This window comes from Schistocerca piceifrons, chromosome X, assembly GCF_021461385.2.
Source record: "Schistocerca piceifrons isolate TAMUIC-IGC-003096 chromosome X, iqSchPice1.1, whole genome shotgun sequence".
Lineage (NCBI taxonomy): Eukaryota > Metazoa > Arthropoda > Insecta > Orthoptera > Acrididae > Schistocerca > Schistocerca piceifrons.
The window spans coordinates 811,452,870-811,474,088 of NC_060149.1; the positions used below are offsets into that span (position 1 = coordinate 811,452,870).

General features: G+C 45.0%; 1 protein-coding gene across 1 annotated transcript in view; it reads left to right on the forward strand.

Moving 5' to 3' along the window:
• The window catches only part of LOC124722722 (homeobox protein HTR-A2-like), a gene marked incomplete at its 3' end in the record, with an annotated part of 87,984 nt that extends 71,611 nt beyond the window's left edge, over window positions 1–16,373 (forward strand). Inside the window, exon 3 of the mRNA XM_047247863.1 lies at window positions 16,290–16,373. Within this exon, the coding sequence (XP_047103819.1) occupies window positions 16,290–16,373 (84 nt within the window). The remainder of the gene's footprint in view (window positions 1–16,289) is intronic.
• Between the last annotated feature and the right edge of the window lie 4,846 nt (window positions 16,374–21,219).

The following is a 21,219-nucleotide window of genomic DNA, read 5'->3' on the forward strand; positions in this document are numbered from 1 at the left end:
TGAATCTGCTTGGTGTATTCATCTCTTGGTCTCCCTATACGATTTTACCCTCTACGCTGCCCTCCAATACTAAATTGGTGATCCCTTGATGCCTCAGAACATGTCCTACCAACCAATCCCTTCTTCTAGTCAAGTTGTGCCACAAACTTCTCTTCTCCCCAATCCTATTCAACACCTCCTCATTAGTTATGTGATCTACCCATCTAATCTTCAGCATTCTTCTGTAGCACCACATTTCGAAAGCTTCTATTCTCTTCTTGCCTAAACTATTTATCGTCCATGTTTCACTTCCATACATGGCTACACTCCATACAAATATTTTCAGAAACGACTTTCTGACACTTAAATCTATACTCGATGTTAACAAATTTCTCTTCTTCAGAAACGCTTTCCTGGCCATTGCCAGTCTACATTTTACATCCTCTCTACTTCGACCATCATCAGTTATTTTGCTCCCCAAACAGCAAAACTCCTTTACTACTTTCAGTGTCTCATTTCCTAATTTAATTCCTTCAGCATCACCCGATTTAATTCGACTACATTCCATTATCCTCGTTTTGGTTTTGTTGATGTTAATCTTATACCCTCCTTTCAAGACACTGTTCATTCCGTTCAAGTGGTCTTCCAAGTCCTTTGCTGTCTCTGACAGAATTACAATGTCATCGGCAAACCTCAAAGTTTTTATTTCTTCTCCGTGGATTTTAATACCTACTCCGAACTTGTCTTTTGTTTCCTTTACTGCTTGCTCAATATACAGATTGAATAGCATCGGGGATAGGCTACAACCCTGTCTCACTCCCTTCCCAACCACTGCTTCCCTGTCATGTCCCTCGACTCTTATAACTGCCATCTGGTTTCTGTACAAATTGTGAATAGCCTTTCGCTCCCTGTATTTTACCCCTGCCTCCTTCAGAATTTGAAAGAGAGTATTCCAGTCAACATTGTCAAAAGATAGTGGTACTGAAAGTACTCTCCGCCACACACCATTAGGTGGCATCCAGAATATGATATAGATGTAGATGTTGCATTGCCGTAATCGCTTGGACGGCTAGAAGTCATTGTCTCTTCCCCATCCCGTTTCCTTTCTATTCCTTTCATCCCAATTATTCATGTACATCAAAGTATAACACTAGACAAATTTTCACAACTAATTAAACTTACCTACATTATGGTGCTTAATTAAAGAAACTTGGCTAAATGGGTAATGCCAAAGGGCAATTAATTATGTATAAAAAAAAGTTAAAGAGATGTCTAACATACACTCCTGGAAATTGAAATAAGAACACCGTGAATTCATTGTCCCAAAAAGGGGAAACTTTATTGACACATTCCTGGGGTCAGATACATCAGATGATCACACTGACAGAACCACAGGCACATAGACACAGGCAACAGAGTATGCACAATGTCGGCACTAGTACAGTGTATATCCACCTTTCGCAGCAATGCAGGCTGCTATTCTCCCATGGAGACGATCATAGAGATGCTGGATGTAGTCCTGTGGAACGGCTTGCCATGCCATTTCCACCTGGCGCCTCAGTTGGACCAGCGTTCGTGCTGGACGTGCAGACCGCGTGAGACGACGCTTCATCCAGTCCCAAACATGCTCAATGGGGGACAGATCCGGAGATGTTTCTGGCCAGGGTTGTTGACTTACACCTTCTAGAGCACGTTGGGTGGCACGGGATACATGCGGACGTGCATTGTCCTGTTGGAACAGCAAGTTCCCTTGCCGGTCTAGGAATGGTAGAACGATGGGTTCGATGACGGTTTGGATGTACCGTGCACTATTCAGTGCCCCCTCGACGATCACCAGTGGTGTACGGCCAGTGTAGGAGATCGCTCCCCACACCATGATGCCGGGTGTTGGCCCTGTGTGCCTCGGTCGTATGCAGTCCTGATTGTGGCGCTCACCTGCACGACGCCAAACACGCATACGACCATCATTGGCACCAAGGCAGAAGCGACTCTCATCGCTGAAGACGACACGTCTCCATTCGTCCCTCCATTCACGCCTGTCGCGACACCACTGGAGGCGGGCTGCACGATGTTGGGGCGTAAGCGGAAGACGGCCTAACGGTGTGCGGGACCGTAGCCCAGGTTCATGGAGACGGTTGCGAATGGTCCTTGCCGATATCCCAGGAGCAACAGTGTCCCTAATTTGCTGGGAAGTGGCGGTGCGGTCCCCTACGGCACTGCGTAGGATCCTACGGTCTTGGCGTGCATCCGTGCGTCGCTGCGGTCCGGTCCCAGGTCGACGGGCACGTGCACCTTCCGCCGACCACTGGCGACAACATCGATGTACTGTGGAGACCTCACGCCCCACGTGTTGAGCAATTCGGCGGTACGTCCACCCGGCCTCCCGCATGCCCACTATACGCCCTCGCTCAAAGTCCGTCAACTGCACATACGGTTCACGTCCACGCTGTCGCGGCATGCTACCAGTGTTAAAGACTGCGATGGAGCTCCGTATGCCACGGCAAACTGGCTGACACTGACGGCGGCGGTGCACAAATGCTGAGCAGCTAGCGCCATTCGACGGCCAACACCGCGGTTCCTGGTGTGTCCGCTGTGCCGTGCGTGTGATCATTGCTTGTACAGCCCTCTCGCAGTGTCCGGAGCAAGTATGGTGGGTCTGACACACCGGTGTCAATGTGTTCTTTTTTCCATTTCCAGGAGTGTACATAGTGTGCCTAGAATTTGGAGAACGTTTCGAACACACTAAATTACACTACTGGCCATTGAAATTGCTACACCACCAAGATGACGTGCTACAGGCTCGAAATTTAACCGACAGGAAGAAGATGCTCTGATATGCAAATGATTAGCTTTTCAGAGCATTCACACAAGGTTGGCGCCGGTGGCGACACCTACAACGTGCTGACATGAGTTAAGTTACCAACCGATTTCTCATACACAAACAGCAGTTGATCGGCGTTGCCTGGTGAAACGTTGTTGTGATGCCTCGTGTAAGGAAGAGAAATGCATACCATCACATTTCCGACTTTGATAAAGGTCGGATTGTAGCCTATCGCGAATGCGGTTTATCGTATCGCGACATTGCTGCTCGCGTTGGTCGAGATCCAATGACTGTTAGCAGAATATGGAATCGGTGGGTTCAGGAGGGTAATACGGAACGCCTTGCTGGATCTCAACGTCCTCGTATCACTAGCAGTCGAGATGACAGGCATCTTATCCGCATGGCTGTAACGGATCGTGGAGCCACATCTCGATCCCTGAGTCAACAGATGGGGACGTTTGCAAGACAACAACCATCTGCACGAACAGTTCGACGACGTTTGCTGCAGCGTGTACTATCAGCTCTGAGACCATGGCTGCGGTTACCCTTGACGTTGCATCACCGACAGGAGCGCCTGCGATGGTGTACTCAACGACGAACCTCTTGTTCGCATTGACGGCACTTTGAACAGTGGACGTTACATTTCATACGTGTTACGACCCGTGGCTCTACCCTTCGTTCTATCCCTGCGAAGCCCTACATTTCAGCAGGATAATGCACTAGCGCATATTGCAGGTCCTGTACGGGCCTTTCTGGATACAGAAAATGTTCGACTGCTGCCCTGGCCAGCACATTCTCCAGATCTCTCACCAATTGCAAACGTCTGGTCAATGGTGGCCGAGCAACTGGCTCGTCAGAATACGCCAGTCACTACTCTTGATGAACTGTGGTATCGCGTTGAAGCTGCATGGGTAGCTGTACCTGTACACGCTATCCAAGCTCTGTTTGACTCAATGCGCAGGTGTATCAAGGCCGTTTTTACGGCTAGAGGTGGTTGTTCTCGGTACTGATTTCTCAGGATCTATGCACCCAAATTGCGTGAAAATGTAATCACATCTCAGTCCTAGTATAATATATTTGTCCAATGAATACCCGTTTATCATCTGCATTTCTTCTTGGTGTAGCAATTTTAATGGCCAGTTGTGTACATAGCGTGCCTAGAATTTGGAGAACGTTTCGAACACACTAAATTGAAATTACGACTTAACGATCCATTAAGTTTTAAACGTGCAACCCTAATAACTGACCATAGCACCATATACCATTCGTACAGCTCGCCTTTGTGTGTATAGCTAAGAGACATACCGAGCGAGGTGGCGCAGTGGTTAAACACTGGACTCGCTTTCGGGAGGACGACGATTCAATCCCGCGTCCGGCCATCCTGATTTAGGTTTTCCGTTATTTCCCTAAATCGCTCCAGGCAAATGCCGGGATGGTTCCTTTCAAAGGGCACGGCCGACTTCCTTCCCCGTCTTTCCATAATCCGATGAGGCCGATGACATCGCTGTCTGGTCTCCTTCCCCAAAACAACCCAAGCTAAGAGACGCTCGATGACGACGTTATCAGTGAATCTTCCTTTAGGGTAAAAACATTTTTTATGCCTGAACAGCGTTGCCCCGTAACCAAGTGACATAAAGGAACGAAATTATGCAAAGTAAACTAGTTACAGTGTGTATTTTCTCGTGAAAGAGGACAATATTTTAATCAAATCTGGAAGGGCTGTATCACTATACGCCTACCGCCACTGATGGTTCTTTAACGGTTCATACGTGACTCTACTGCAAATCCGTCTGCCACTCACATATTCTCGTATTTTCTCGTAATATTTCCTAAAATATTATCACCAGTGCATCTTGTTCTGTTAACCCATTATAAGCTTCTTGAAAATAGCGGGAACGGGACTCACCCAAGCTTAAACCACTAGAAATCCCAACGTGATAAAATGAGGAAAGATCGTTTGAGAATTAATCTCTTCCAAAAACCTGCCCATTCGACGTGCTTTGTGTTTGGTTTTGGAAAAAGACTCTTCTCTGTAGAGGTGATCAGAGAAGGAGCCAAACTCATATTGGGGAAGATGGGGAAGGAAATCAGCCTCCTTGCCCTTTTAAAAGAGTGCCTACCGATATTTGACTTACATGATTTAGGGAACATACGGGAAGCCTAAATCTTCATGTCCGGGTGGGTATTTGAACCACCGACCTCCTGAATGCTGTTCCTGGAAGAAATTGATTTAGATGTTGTTCTCTATGAAAGATTTCGTCTAAATATCGTACATCTTCACCCTCATATCAATCTCTTTCAGTGATACTGGTTAGACGGCACTTTCTGTGCAACCCACCCATTATTTTGCACGACAATGCGTGGGCGCATACAGCGCAAGCTGTGGCTGCTCTGTTCGGTCAGTGGGAGTGGGAAGTACTGTACCATCCACCATACTCCCCGGACTTAAGTCCTTGTGACTTTGATTTGATTCCGAAGATGAAGGAACCGCTTCGTGACATTCGCTTCAGAACTGTTCCAGAGATTCGACAAGCTCCATTCGCACCATCAACAGGACAGGCTCTGCTAGCGGTAAACTACGTCTTCCACACCGCTGGCAACGTGTTCTACACAACGCTGGTGACCACTTTGAAGGGCAGTAACAGGTGCAAACCTCTTTTGTATCGGCTGTGAATAAATAGTTCAAATGGTTCAAATGGCTCTGAGCACTATGTGACTCAACTGCTGTGGTCATCAGTCCCCTAGAACTTAGAACTACTTAAACATAACTAACCTAAGTTCATCACACACATCCATGCCCGAGGCAGGATTCGAACCTGCGACCGTAGCAGTCGCACGGTTCCGGACTGCGCGCCTAGAACCGCGAGACCACCACGGCCGGCAATAAATAGTTGTCACTATTTAAGTTCCAAACTTCGTATAATACTACCTGCCGAAAGTCTTACTGCAGTGCTGTTCCTGCAGTATAACTTATTATCCCAACAGATAAATAACATTGCAGTACTTTTACTGTATGTGGTTTACACCGAAGCGTCAAAGAAACTGGTACAGGCATGCATATTCAAATACAGAGATATGTAAATAGAAAGAATACGGCGCTGCGATCGGCAACGCCTATCTAAGACAACAAGTGTCTGGCACGGTCGTCGGATCGGTTACTGCTGCTACAATGGCAGGGTATCAAGATTTAAGAGAGTTTGAATGTGGTGTTATAGTCGGCGCACGAGCCATGGGGCACAGCATCTCCGAGGTAGTGATGAAGTGGGGATTTTCCAGTACGACCAGTTCACGAGTGTACTGTGAATATCAGGAATCCAGTAAAAAAACATCAAATCTCCGACATCTCTGCGGCCGAAAAAAGATTCTGTAAGAACGGGACCAACGTCCAGCGTGACGTAAAAGGAACCTTTCTCCAAACTGCTGCAGGTTTCAATGCTGGTCTACAAACAAGTTTCAGCGTGCGAACCATTCAACGAAACGTCATCGATATGGGCTTTCGAAGGCCCACTCGTGTATCCTTGATGACTGCACTACACGAAGCTTTACGCCTCATCTGGGCCCGTGAACACTGACATTGGACTGTTGATGATTGGAAACATGTTGCCTGGTCGCACGAGTCTCGTTTCAAATTGTATCGAGCGGATGGGCGTGTACGGGTATGGAGACAACCTCATGAATTCATGGACCCTGCATGTCAGCGGGAGACTGTTCTGTTGGAGGCTGTGTAATGGTGTGGGGCGTGTGCAGTTGAGTGATATGGGGCCTCTGATACATCTAGATAAGACCCTGGCAAGTGACATGTACGTAAGCATCCTGTCTGATCACCTGCATCCATTCATGTCAACTGTGCATTCCGACGGACAGCAGGACAAGGCGATGGTTCAAATGGCTCTGAGCACTATGGGACTTAACTTCTAAGGTCATCAGTCCCCTATAACTTAGAACTACTTAAACCTAACTAACCTAAGGACATCACACACATCCATGCCCGAGGCAGCATTCGAACCTGCGACCGTAGCAGTCGCGCGGTCCCGGACTGACGCGCCTAGAACCGCTTGGCCACCGCGGCCGGCCGGACAAGGCGACACCGCACACGTCCATAATTGCTACAGAGTGGCTCCACGAACATTCTTCTGAGTTTAAACACTTCGGCTGGCCACCGAACTCCCCATACATGAACATTATTGAGTATATCTGGGATTATTTTCAACGTGCTGGTACAGCACTGCAGGATTCATGATGTCAATTCCCGGCAGCACTACTTCAGACGTTAGCCGAGAACATGTCACGTCGTGTTGTGGCACTTCCGCGTGTTGGCGGGGGCGCTACACGATGTTAGGGAGGTGTACAAATTTCTTTGGTTCTTCGGTGTAGTACTCATGCTCTATTGAGTAAACACTGTAGTGTAATCAGTCATGAATAGCAATTTAAAGTTTCCCCAGCTTTGACTGTTAAACTGACACCATTATCTTCAGCATATTTAATTAGTAACTGCCTTCTTTAGAGAAACGGTTATCAGTTGGGGCAAGTTAATTTATATGCACAGACTTCTGCGGGTTCGTAGCCTTAGTTCAACAACTGTGTATTTCTGAGCTATGCTTATCTGAAATATTTTACTCGATTCGTCTTCTGCTACTCTGCACAGGTCTTAAAATTTGTCTTTCTCCATCCTGTACGTGGAAATGCGTAACAACATCCTTCAGTGATGTAATTAATGTTTGTATTTGAACCTAGTGCGAGACGACACCTTCCCTTCCCGTCCCGTCACTGGGTACATCGTGTGGGGGATGTCGCAAACGCAGTCCGAGATGTAAAACAGAACGAAACCCACCTGATGATGATGGTTCATTTATTTACTTATTTATCAGGTCCTGTGCGTTTGAAAGAAAGGTACTTCCAAAGATCTATGGACCCGTCTACAATAAGATGGAAGGTAAATGGGAAAGAAGAAAGAAAGATGACCTATACCAGAGGTTTGGAAAGCCACACATTGGACGAATATTGGGACAGAGGTGACTACAATGGTTTTGACCACATCTTACGAGCGGACGGATGTCTTCCTGAGAGAGTCCTCCATTCTCAACCCACGAGAAAACGCCCGAGAGGACGCCCAACAACGCGATGGAAGGATCGAGTGACGACGATCCTTCAAGAAGTGGAACCGACGGCCTTGGAGGATGATGCTAGAGACCGGAAAAGATCTGCAGCAAATACCTCCTCTCTTGTAGATGACAGACATTCTTTTTATTGTTGTTTTTGTATTTGTATGAGTATTTATTGCTGTCAGAACTAGTTTGCCTTGTAATGAAATTGAAGTAGATAGTTCCTGTGAAATAGTATGGGTACAGGTTATACTTGACAATCGGACTAAACTACTAATTGGATCGTTTTACCGACTCCCCGACTCAGAAGATATAGTTGCTGAACAGTTCAAAGAAAACTTGAGTCTCATTTCAAATAGGTACCCCACTCATGCAGTTATAGTCGGTGGTGACTTCAATCTACCCTCGATATGCTGGAAAAATTATACTTTTAAAGCCGGCGGTAGGCATAAAACGTCATCCGAAATTGTTCTGAATGCTTTCTCAGAAAATTATTTTGAACAATTAGTTCATGAGCCCACTCGAAGAGTAAATGGTTGCGAAAGCATACTTGACCATTTAGCAACAAATAATCCTGGACAAATAGTGAGTATTGTGACGAATACAGGGATTAGCGACCACAAGGCAGTTGCTGCTAGTTTGAATAATGTAACACTTACAAACATCAAAAAGAAACGCAAAGTATATCTATTTAAAGCAGCTGATAAAAATGATCTCAACGCCTTTTTAAGAGACAGTCTTCACTCCTTCCGATCTGATCATGTAAGTGTAGAAAAGTTGTGGAATGTTTTCAAAGAGATAGTATCGACAGCAATTGAGAGATATATACCACATAAATTAATAAGTGATGGTACTGATACCCCATGGTACACAAAACGGGTCAGATCGCTGTTGTAGAAGCAGCGAAAAAAGCATGCCAAATTTAAAAGAACACAAAATCCCCAAGACTAGCAAAGTTTTACAGAAGTTCGAAATATGGCGCGTACTTCAATGCGAGATGGTTTTAATAATTTCCACAACGAAATTCTGTCTCGAAATGTGGCAGAAAACCCAAAGAGATTCTCGTCATACATAAAGCACACCAGTGGCAAGACGCAATGAATACCTTCACTGCGCAATAACAACGGTGAAGTCACTGATAAAAGTGCCACTAAAGCAGAGTTATTAAACACGGTTTTCCAAAACTCCTTCACCTAAGAAGTAGATATCCTGAATTCCAAATGGTTCAAATGGCTCTGAGCACTATGGCATTTAACATCTGTGGTCATCAGTCCCCTAGAACTTAGAACTACTTAAAACTAACTAACCTAAGGACATCACACACATCCATGCCCGAGGCAGGATTCGAACCTGCGACCGTAGCAGTCGCGCGGTTCCGGACTGCGCGCCTGGAACCGCTAGACCACCGCGGCCGGCTCCTGAATTCCAATCAAGAACAACTGCCAAGATGAGAAACATAGTAGTAGATATCCTCGGTGTCGCAAAAACAGCTTAAATCACTTAATAAAGGCAAGCCCTCTAGTCCAGATTGTATACCAGTCAGGTTCCTCTCAGAATATGCTGATACAATAGCTCCATATTTGTTAGTTACATACAACCGCTCGCTCACAGAAAGATCCGTACCTAAAGACTGGAAAATTGCTCAAGTCACACCAATACCGAAAAAGGGACGCAGGAGTAATCCGTTGAATTATAGGCCCATATCCACGTCGATTTGCAGTGGGGTTTTGGAACATATACTGTATTCGAACATTATGAAGTACCTCCAAGAAAACGATTTATTGATACATAGTCAACACGGATTCAGAAAATATCGTTCTTGTGAAACACAACTAGCTCTTTATACTCATGAAGTAATGGGTGCAATCGACAGGGACGTCAAATTGATTCCATATTTTTAGACTTCAAAAAGGTTTCGACACGGTTTCCCACAAGCGTCTTCTAACCAAACTGCGTGCCTATGGAATATCGCCTCAGTTGTGCGACTGGATTCGTGATTTCCTGTCAGAAAGGTCACAGTTCGTAGTAATAGACGGAAAGTCATCGAGTAAAACAGAGGTAATATCCGGCGTTCCCCAAGGAAGTGTTATAGGCCCCCTATTGTTCCTGATCTGTATTAACGATATAGCAGACAATCTCAGTAGCCGTCTTAGATTGTTTGCAGATTATGCTGTCATTTACCGTCTTGTAAAGTCATCAGATGACCAAAACGAATTGCAAAATGGTTTAGATAAGATATATGTATGGTGCTAAAAGTGGCAATTGACCCTGAATAAAGAAAAGTGTGAAGTTATTCACATGAGTACTAAAAGAAATCCACTAAATTTCGATTACGCGATAAGTCACACAAATCTGAAGGCTGTAAATTCAACTAAATACTTAGAGATTACAGTTACAAATTACCTAAATTCGAACGATCATATAGATAATGTTGTAGGTAGAGCAAACCAAAAACTGCGATTCATTGGCAGAACACTTAGAAGGTGCAACAGGTCTACTAAAGGGACTAATTACACCACCCTGGAGTATTGCTGTGCGGTGTGGGATCCGCATCAGGTGGGACTCACGGATGACGTCGAAAAAGTACAAAGAAAGGCGGCTCGTTTTGTATTATCGTGAAATAGGGGAGATAGTGCCACAGACATGATACGTGAAATGGAGTGGCAATCATTAAAAAAAGGCATTTTTCGTTGCGACGGAAACTTCTCATGAAATTTCAGTCACCAATTTTCTCCTTCGATTGCGAAAACATTCTGTTGGCACCCACCTACAGAGGGAGAAATGATCATCACGATAATATGAGAGAAATCAGAGCTCGCACAGAAAAATTTAAATGCTCGTTTTTCCCGCGCGCCGTCCGAGAGTGGAACTGAAGGTGGTTCATTGAATCCTCTGCCAGGCACTTTATTGTGAGTGGCAGAGTTATCATGTAGATGTAGATGTAGCTGTAGATGTAATACTTTTTTCCTATTGCTCCTCTGCTGTAGGTCTCAAAGGCACGTTAATGCAATAAATGATGATGATGATCAGATCCTGTGGGACCATACCTGCCATAGCTGCTCATTCATGGAAGAAGTAGATATCTATTTGAATAAAATAATTTTGAGTGACAGGCTGTGTCATTGTAAACACAAAAGGAACTAAATTGCCAACGTTTCGACCGACTCACTGCGGTTCCCTTCAAGGGGGTTAGTTCAAAAAAAAAATTTTTTTTTTCAAAATTACACTGGCCGTGTACGCCTACGTGCTTATAAGTCAGTACATAGTTTACAGAATGGTGATTAAAAGATTTATCAACCAAAGAATTACAGATTTAATAAAACACAGAAAATATGATAAACAAATAAATGACACATTACAGAGAAAAGTTCTCAACCTGCGAAGAACTCACGAACGGAATAGGAATAATCCACAAGAAAACATTTGGACTTTAATTAGAATACTTCGGGTTTATCGCTCAGATTTCTTTCCCCAGTTCTACCGGAAGTCTATTGAAAATGAAACCTGCTGGCGAGTGCATACCTTTCTGTGTGCCGCTTAAGACACTGTTGTTCAAGTGCATGGCGATTTCCCGTTTAGTGTTTACTAAATGAATGTTTCAGCTTCTTGTGAAAGTGTCAGTATTGTCAACAACAAATCCTTTGGTGAGGTGTATGTGCAGAGACAGCTGAGTCAGCATTCCGAGGCACCTGGCTAACGACTCACACGAAGTTCGTCAACCGACTCCACAGAACAGTGTGACATCTCTTTTATAGGCTAAGAGTATTATAGGTGAATTCAATGAGTTCCGCAAAATATAGCACTGTACGAGATAATAGAATGAAAATAAGCAAAGCAAACAAGCGTTTGCGTTTCAGTATCAGAGGCAGTGAAGATCATTTTTATTTATACTGAAGATATCAGCATTCCGTTTCTGCACAAGGCATTGAACGTGTTACTGTCGAAAAAGCCTTCCATCCACCCACAGTCTTAAGAATTTAAAATGGTTGAATCACTGACTGTTTGACCAGTTTGTAACGGTAAAATTTCTCTTTTAATAGAGTTCTTTGTCATAAACTATATGCTTTGCGTTTAGTTGCAGTTAAACGATAATCTTTTCTCTGAAAGCCACGTGCTGCAGATGCTACATCGTTTGTATTACGTTCCACGTCATTCACAGTGACACTTGAGTCATCTGTAAAGAGAAAAATTATTGATTCATCTGTCATGATTACTGGAATATCAGTATTGTATAGAGTGTTCCAAAATTATCTTTACAACTTTACTTTTTAGAATTTTGATCACGCATACTTCAGAAATGGGGATTGATAGAAAGGCACGGTTTGCGACATAATGTTCACACACAGCTAAATCTTTAGTAGCCGTTTAACAGCGTTCAGTATGTACGCCAGCTGTGGCACTTAGGATGCCTAAGCGATATTCCAGTTCCTCCCATCTAGCATGACCTCGTTACCTTTTGCAATTGCTGCTCCTATTCGAGCTAGCACTTCCTGGAGGTCCCACACAAGGGTCTGGTAGACTGCATCCTTCATAAATCCGTAAACCAAAAAAATCTAATCTGATTATGGTCTCTATCAATGATTCAATACACTGTGCCATTTCGGGAGGGGGGGAGGGAGGGGGGGAAATGGGAGGCACTGTTGTCAAAAGCTAAGATAAAGCAAATTTGAAGTATGTGTGAACATTATGCCGAAAGTCACACCTTTATACGTATCCCCATTTCTAAAATGTTATGACCAGAAGCTACAATCATAGAGCAATAACCGTGATTTCTTCGACCGTTTTGGGAGATGGCTCATCTGAACTACAACATATGAAACATTAGTTCTCTTTATTATACGAATGACAGAAAGATCAACTTAACTTGGTACACTGCTTTGCCACAGGAGTGCTTAATAATTTACAACTGTCACTGCCTATTAAAGCATCACTTGCTGCACTAAGTAACGGATTGTTATCTAGAAGTACAATGTTCAACATTTACAAAAGTACATTTCCATCTGAGCATTGAATAACTCTTTATTCCTACTCGATGCTGAGGTCACGAACTGGGGCAGAGCGATTCCATGCTCGGCTCTATATTGACCTCCGTGCGAGGACACCGTTGCTCTGAGCGAGAGGACGTGTCTTCTTCAGCCTTTCGCATTCGTCTTTGTGGGTTGCAGCGATACATCGTTAATGTCTGTGTTATCCGACTCTGCGGTGGATCCGCGATCTTTCGACGATAACTCATAAAATATAGCGATGACCCAAAACATTATGACCTTGTTTGCCCGTCTGTGGAATGAAATACATCACTGATTCCGCGTATCAGGGATCCGACGGTTTGTTAGTAGATTTGTGGAGGTGTGTGACCTTAGATGTCTACGCACAGATCACGTAATTCGCGAAAATAACTGGCTCTAAGCACTATGGTACTTAACATCTGAGGTCATTAGTCCCCCAGCCTTAGAACAACTTAAACTTAACGAACCACACACACATCCATGAGCGAGGCAGGATTCGAACCTGCGACCGTAGCGGTCGCGCGGTTCCGTACTGAAGCGCCTATAACCGCTCGACCACAACGGCCGGCGAAAATAACTTGCCTCTGATCTGCGTACATGGTGATGGCGTTCGATAGCGACTCAGATGGTTTCCATAGTGTTGTGGATTGGCAAGAGAGCCAACCCGTTATGAGAGGAAGCCGAAAGGCACGCGTTTTAGCTCACGCAGGCTGGCGTGAGGTCTGGAACAGGTCAAGGAAAATAGACCAGCAAAAAAGGACGTAGCTGTGGAATACTTAACTTTGATCCATAAATGGTGAACATCGCTCTTGACGGTACATGTTTTACAGCATCAATAGTAACTGGTAATGGCGCCTTGCTAGGTCGTAGCAAATGACGTAGCTGAAGGCTATGCTAACTATCGTCTCGGCAAATGAGAGCGTATTTTGTCAGTGAACCATCGCTAGCAAAGTCGGTTGAACAACTGTGGCGAGTGCTAGGAAGTCTCTCTAGACCTGCCGTGTGGCGGCGCTCGGTCTGCAATCACTGATAGTGGCGACACGCGGGTCCGACGTATACTAACGGACCGCGGCCGATTTAAAGGCTACCACCTAGCAAGTGTGGTGTCTGGCGGTGACACCACACATAGGATTTACATCAGGCGAACCTGGTGGCCGAAACATCAACATAAGTTCACTATAATGCTCCTCAAGCCACTGTAGCAAGGTTCTGCCTCCGATACACGGACAGTTATACAGCTGAAAGATGACATCGGCGTCGGGGAAGATATTAAGTATGAAGGGGTGCATGTGGTTCGCAGATGTAAGCGTGTCTTCGATTAGTACCACCGGTTCCATACAAGCGCAGGAGAATGTCTCCCATAGCATAGGACTGCTCCCACCAGCCTGCGTTCGTGTCGCGCTGCACGTTTCGAGCCGCTGTTCGCCTAATGATGGCGTTTGCGGAGACGACCATAGACATAGTCTAGCAAAAATGTGATTCACCCGAAGAGCCGACACGTTTACATTGATCGACGATGAAATCCCGATAGTCCCGTGCCCATTGCAATCGTAATTGACGATGTCGTTGGGTCAATATGTGAACACGAAAGACTGGTCTGCTGTTCGTGTTCAACAGTGTACGATGAATGGTGTGCTCCGAAACGTCTTCACGTTCTGTGCAGAGTCGTGGACATTCAACCGTTTGGTGCCTAGTAGTAGTTTCACTGTCCTTGTATGTCCTTCCGGAGAAGCTCGCGACAGTAGCACGTCAAGATCCGCCCAGCTTCACCGTTTTCGAGTTACGTGTTCACAGGTTTTGCGTAATAATAATCTGCCCTTTGGTCAAAGTCGCTTACCTCAGTGGATTTTCCGACTTGTAGCCCATAGGGTGATCTCTCGTCCACGTTTGCTCCGCTTACATACGTTTCTTACCGTGTCCAACCAGGCAGCATCCAATGTGGCGATGGCCAGTGGCCATAATGTTTTGGCTCATCAGTGTATATTTGATCGAAGTTATAAAGATCATGAAACTTCCTGGCAGATTAAAACTGTGTGTCGGACCGAGACTCGAACTCGGGACCTTTACCTTTCGCGGGCAAGTGCTCTACCATCTGAGCTACCCAAGCGCGACTCACGCCCCGTCCTCACACCGTTACTTCTGCCAGTACCTCGTCTCCTACCTTCCAAACTTTACAGAAGCGCTCCTGCGAACCTTGCAGAACTAGCAGTCCTGAAAGAAAGGATATTGCGGGGACATGTCTTAGCCACAGCCTGGGGGATGTTTCCAGAATGAGATTTTCACCCTGCAGCGGAGTGTGCGCTGATATGAAACTTCCTGTCAGATTAAAACTGCCGAATCGAGGCTCGAACTCTGGACCTTTGCCTTTCGCGGGCAAGTGCTCTATCATCTGAGCTACCCAAGCACGTCTCACGCCCCGTCCTCACACCTTTACTTCTGCCAGTATCTCGTCTCCTACCTTCCAAACTTTACAGGAGCTCTCCTGCGAACCTTGCAGAACTAGCACTCCTGAAAGAAAGGATATTGCGGAGACATGGCTTAGCCACAGCCTGGGGGATGTTTCCAGAATGATATTTTCACCCTTCAGCTGTGCGTGCGCTGATATGAAAGTTCCTGGCAGATTAAAACTGTGTGCCGGACCAAGACTCGAAGTCGGGACCTTTACCTTTCGCGGGCAAGTGCTCTACCATCTGAGCTACCCAAGCACGACTCACGCCCCGTCCTCACAGCTTTACTTCTGCCAGTACCTCGTCTCCCACCTTCCAAACTTTACAGAAGCTCTCCTGCGAACCTTGCAGAACTAGCAGTCCTGAAAGAAAGGATATTGCGGGGACATGGCTTAGCCACAGCCTGGGGGATGTTTCCAGAATGAGATTTTCACCCTGCAGCGGAGTGTGCGCTGATACGCAACTTCCTGGCAGATTAAAACTGTGTGCCGGACCGAGGCTCGAACTCGTGACGTTTGCCTTTCGCGGGCAAGTGCTAAAGATCACTTTGGAACACCCTGTATGTCAAGAGAAGCAAAATGCACAGAACAGAACCCTGTGGCGGTCCCCAGTTCTCACGACCCCTGTCAGATTCGAGACTTTTCCCTTTTTGTTGATACAGGAGGACAACCGTCTGCTTCCTACTTACCAGTTATGAAATTAACCATTGTTGAGCTAATCCCATTATATTCCAACTCACGCAAAAGAATTGCATGATCCACACTGAAACGTTTGGTGAACGCAAATAAAAAGCGAATGGCCAGTAAAACTCTAACGGCAGTGGCGCTATTATCACTGCCTAAGCGGGACTGGTGCAGGGCTGTCGATGTTTTACGTGTTAACGGAATTAAAGCAACGAGAAGGTGGTCATTTGAGAAACTCTGTCTGTTCGCAGGTGAAGATCTGGTTCCAAAACCGGCGCATGAAGTGGAAGCGCAGCAAGAAGGCGCAGCAGGAGGCAAAGCTGAAGGAAGAGTGCGAGAAGCGGAAGGCGGAGCCCGAGAGTGGCGGCGGCGGCGGAGGTGGTGGGGGCGGCGGCGGCGCGGCGGTGGCGGCCGCGGGGGCGGGGGCGGGGGCGGGCGGCGCGACGGCGGACGCGCTGCTGCAGCGCCACCAGCGCCGGCTGGCGCTGCAGGAGGGCGCGGAGCCGCTGTACCGGCCGTACGTGGTCTGACCGGCGGGCCCCAGCGGACGGGGCTCCGCGCACACGGCCGCTCGTATCTCCGTGTGATCTCCCTCCTTACGCTGACCGACAGCTTAGGGCTATTAACTCTAATGGTTCGTAGATATTTGCCTCAACTGCTCAGTTACCGGTTCGTCATCTATAATTAGCATTTTTGGTATTTATTTATATCGTATTTATATTATATAGCAATTTTAAGAGTCTGTAGAATACCTGAAAGTCGTGTTACTTGATCTTCAATAAAGCACTCTATAACATAAAAGTGTCGTTCTCTACTTCCTGCTCTCACCCGCACCTCTGGACTCACGACTCTAATAAACTATAAATAATGTCAGCAGTACGAACAACACCGAGCTTTGTTAAACATTTCATACACAGGGTGATTTTGAACAGTGAGTAGAAACTGCAGGAATACCTGCGAAGGCAAATAAGGTCTAACTGTAATCCGTCCCGGCGGAGGTTCGAGTCCTCCCTCGGGCATGGGTGTGTGTGTTTCTCCTTAGGATAATTTAGGTTAAGTAGTGTGTAAGCTTAGGGACTGATGACCTTAGGAATTAAGTCCCATAAGATTTCACACACATTTCAACATTTTTTGTAATCTGTCGATTACTTCCGTTTAAAGATTTATAATTTAAGCAACATTCAGCCACAAGTATGATTTTAAGACGTTTATTTAACTCAAACCATTATCGTTTCGGATCGATTAAAAATCCAACTTCAGATGACTCTTAGAGATTTAATTTTAATTTTAATAATCAACAGCCTCAGTTGCACCGTTTACCTAGAATTTACCTAGGATCCAGTAGGGATAACCCAACCTTCTTCAGAATAACAGTAACTACCGTTTGTCCATAGTGGACATCGTCAAGCTAAAACTACAAATCCATAAATTATCGTCAGACTGTAAAAACTTATCTGAAACTGCCTCGGTCCCACTTCGCGACCTCGATGCGGCAGCCGCGAGTGCTGTACTTGAGTTCCAGTACAGCACTCGTGGCTGCCGCATCGCGGTCGCGAAGTGGACCCGAGGCAGTTTCAAATAATGACGATAATTTATGGCTTATGGTTCAGATGGCTCTGAGAACTATGGGACTTAACTTCTGAGGTCATCAGTCCCCTAGAACTTAGAACTACTTAAACCTAACTAACGTAAGGACATCACACACATCCATGCCCGAGGCAGGATTCGAACCTGCGACCGTAGCGGTCACGCGGTTCCACACTGAAGCGCCTATAACCGCTCGGCCACTCTGGCCGGCGATAATTTATGGATTTGTAGTTTTAGTTTGGCGATGTCCACAATGGACAAACGGTAGTTACTGTTATTCTGAAAAAGGTTGGGTTATCCCGACTGAAACCTAGGTAAATTCTAGGTAAACGGTGCAACTGAGGCTGTTGATTATTAAAATTAAAATTAATATTTATACAGTTGCTGACAGGGCCGCAAAATGTTGAAGATATTTAAGTTCTTACAGATTTTATTTCTTTCTTTCCCGCTGGGTCTCGGTTTTGAATTCATTACTAGTGTCGTGCAGCGGTGAATTTTCAGTACGGCGAATTCGTCCCGTATCCGTGTTATTCATTATAAAGTTAACACATTTTTGTACATGTACTATGTAAGTGTTGTTTTATTCACAGCAAACCCCTATAACACAAAATACTCCATGTTTTATGGCAGCACACACGCTCAACGCTTACAAAACGTGGCCCAGCTTCACATGAGTAACAAAAACAATAGTTTCACAGAAATAAGAATAAGAATAAATCATTTAAACTATTGTTTTTGTCATTCGTGTAGAGTCAGGGCGCGATTTGTAAATATTGAGTGTGTGTGCTGACATAAAACATAAAATGATGTATGTTAAAGCAGTTTGCAGTGAATGAAACAGCACCTAAATAGAGCATTTGCAAAAGTATGTTAATTTTATAATTAATAACACAAATACGTGATGAATTCGACGTACTGAAACATTCACCGCTATACGACACCAGTAATGAATGCAAAACGATGCTCCAGCAGGAAAGAAGGGAAACCGATAAGAGCCATCTGAAGATGGATTTGTAATAAATCCGAAACCACTAACGGTTTGGGTTAAATAAACTCTTTTAAACCAAATTTGTGGCTGGTTTCTGCTTAAATTATAGAACTTTTAACTCTGCTGCAGCCACGTCCCTGGATATGTCTACGTTGACAAGACAGCATTTTGTTTTTATTTGACACTTGTGCCTAAATACATATTAGACCAATATGTGATAATTGTTGTTCAATACAGCCCACGTGAAGGTTGATACAGAGTAAACACGAACTTCATCGACAAAATTTTAGACGTTTATCAAGGGTATTTTGTGAGTACTTCCGTATAACAGACCCGTGGTCTCCAGTGGCTCGTTACAGAGTAATTTCGCTTCATATGAGCTCTTACCTTCACTTGTGATGCACTGAAAACATGTTCACAACAGCGCGACTGTCGACGATGTGCGCTGTGTGTCTTGTTTAGAAACAAATCTGTTCCGCTTACTCACAGTACTAGCCGACCATGATATTATTGAACTTCACCTCCCGCGAACGTTATGAAAAACACGAGGTGACGAAACAGTAAAAAAAGTACAGTGGTGATTAAGGAAAGCGCGTCGCACCGTGAATGATTTCAAGACAGTTGTGCATATAGTATCTAGTGGTTCAGCGTGTACTCATGAAATATCAGGATAAAACTGACGACAATCCGACCAAAGCGACCTCATTCCTGGTGCAATATTATTGTGGTCGACTAATACTTGTTATTATTGACAACAATACTCTCCGCATTCAAGCTTGCATTCAGGGCTATTCAGTTCTGTCTCGGACTTGCTTTCCCGGCAGAGTTAAATGTGCGTTAACAGTGAGTCACAGCAGAATGGATAGGTTTACTGGCAAAGAGTTAGCCAACGTGCATCTCGTGTATGGATTCACTCTGACGGTAGCCACATCACAGTCCTTTAGCAGACGGGGGTTGTCGCATTGCTGCATGTTTTGTATTCTACGTCCTAGTGATTGCCTATCAAAAGATTTTTCACTGTTGTGAAGGTATTTTCATAGAAAAAAAGGGTAAATGTGGTAACAAACTGAATAAATCGTAATCGCATTATTACTCTATAACGAGTCATCGGTGACTCCGTTACCGAGCGAGGTGGCGCAGTAGTTAGCACACTGGACCCGCATTCGGAAGGACGACGGTTCAATCCCGCGTCCGGCCATCCTGATTTAGGTTTTCCGTGATTTCCCTAAATCGCTTCAGGCAAATGCCGGTTCCTTCGAAAGGGCACGGTCTACTTCCTTCCCTAATCCAATGAGACCGATGACCTCGCAGTTTGGTCTCCTCCCCCCAAATCAACCCAATCGGAGACTCCCTTATATCAAAATACTCAGAAAATACTCCTGAACAAGCACCGAAAAATTTTTGTTGGAGTTCTGGTTCACCCTGTTTCGCTCTCTCTCTCTCTCTCGGATGGCTCACTGATTTTAGCAGTACGTACAGAGATAAAATAACGATAACGTAAGATAGTCGCAGTTGTACCAAGGGAGAACTGATCAAATTACCTGACAGCTCAACACCTACAGAACTGTATGCAGCTTCACAACATCAGGTACTGAAGAATTAACTACGCCGTACAAGCAGGGGCTGCAGCCTCATTAAAGATTAATTCATTTACAGTCAAGTTAAAGCTGTAACTCTGATGCATCAGGAAACATTTTTCTGAAGTACTAGGCACATATCATCGTCTTAGTGCGAAGGTCTCCCCGTGATGCGTGAATTGCTTGGCTACATGTACTGACAAAAAGTCGTAGACTGGCGTCACAGAAGGTCCATCACAGGTGTGATCTGGCATTCCAGCGCTTCTGGTTTAGTTTTGGACTGAAGCTTCCTTATGGTACAGCTTCTACAAGCAGGGTAAAAATATCGATGGAGCAAGCAACCATATACGCACAACATGTTGTTAGTCCACATACACTGCATTCCAATTCACGTGACTTAGTGTTAATTACCTATGAAAAGTAACTGTTCCTTTTTTTCGCGTATTTTGATTTTCATTCGTAGCTCCAAGCATCATTCACCATTGCTGTAACTAATAAATAACTGGGATAAAATGGTATAAATGCGTGCGGTATTAAAGTTTCGGTTAGGCCGCAGGCACTTGATAATTCCGATTTGATGCTAGCGACATGCGGAGTACGCTATGCTCACTTCAAAGATATTGCTACTCTCTGCTTCTATAAAACTTAAATTTTAAACCAATTTAAAGTACCACAGCGATCATTGCCATTATAGCTCCTTTGGACACACAACCATTACATCGCTAATGAGATGTAGCCACATAGAAATTAGCTGCCCCCCCCCCTTTCCCCCCATGCATTTTAAGCACAAATCTATGCAGGGCCAACTTAAACGTCAGGTGTCCGATGAAGCGGCGTTTCGGCAGTGTATCATTTGCTGTAGCACATAAGTTGTCCTACATCCAGCTAAATTTATATCCAGTGTTAAAATTAAAGATGGTGCTGAGAAATTTAGTGGCCGTCTCAAATACGTGGTAACACAAACAAAAATTATAATGTGTTTTACATGCAACAACATGTACAGTATATTCCAGTGAACGAAATCAGTCT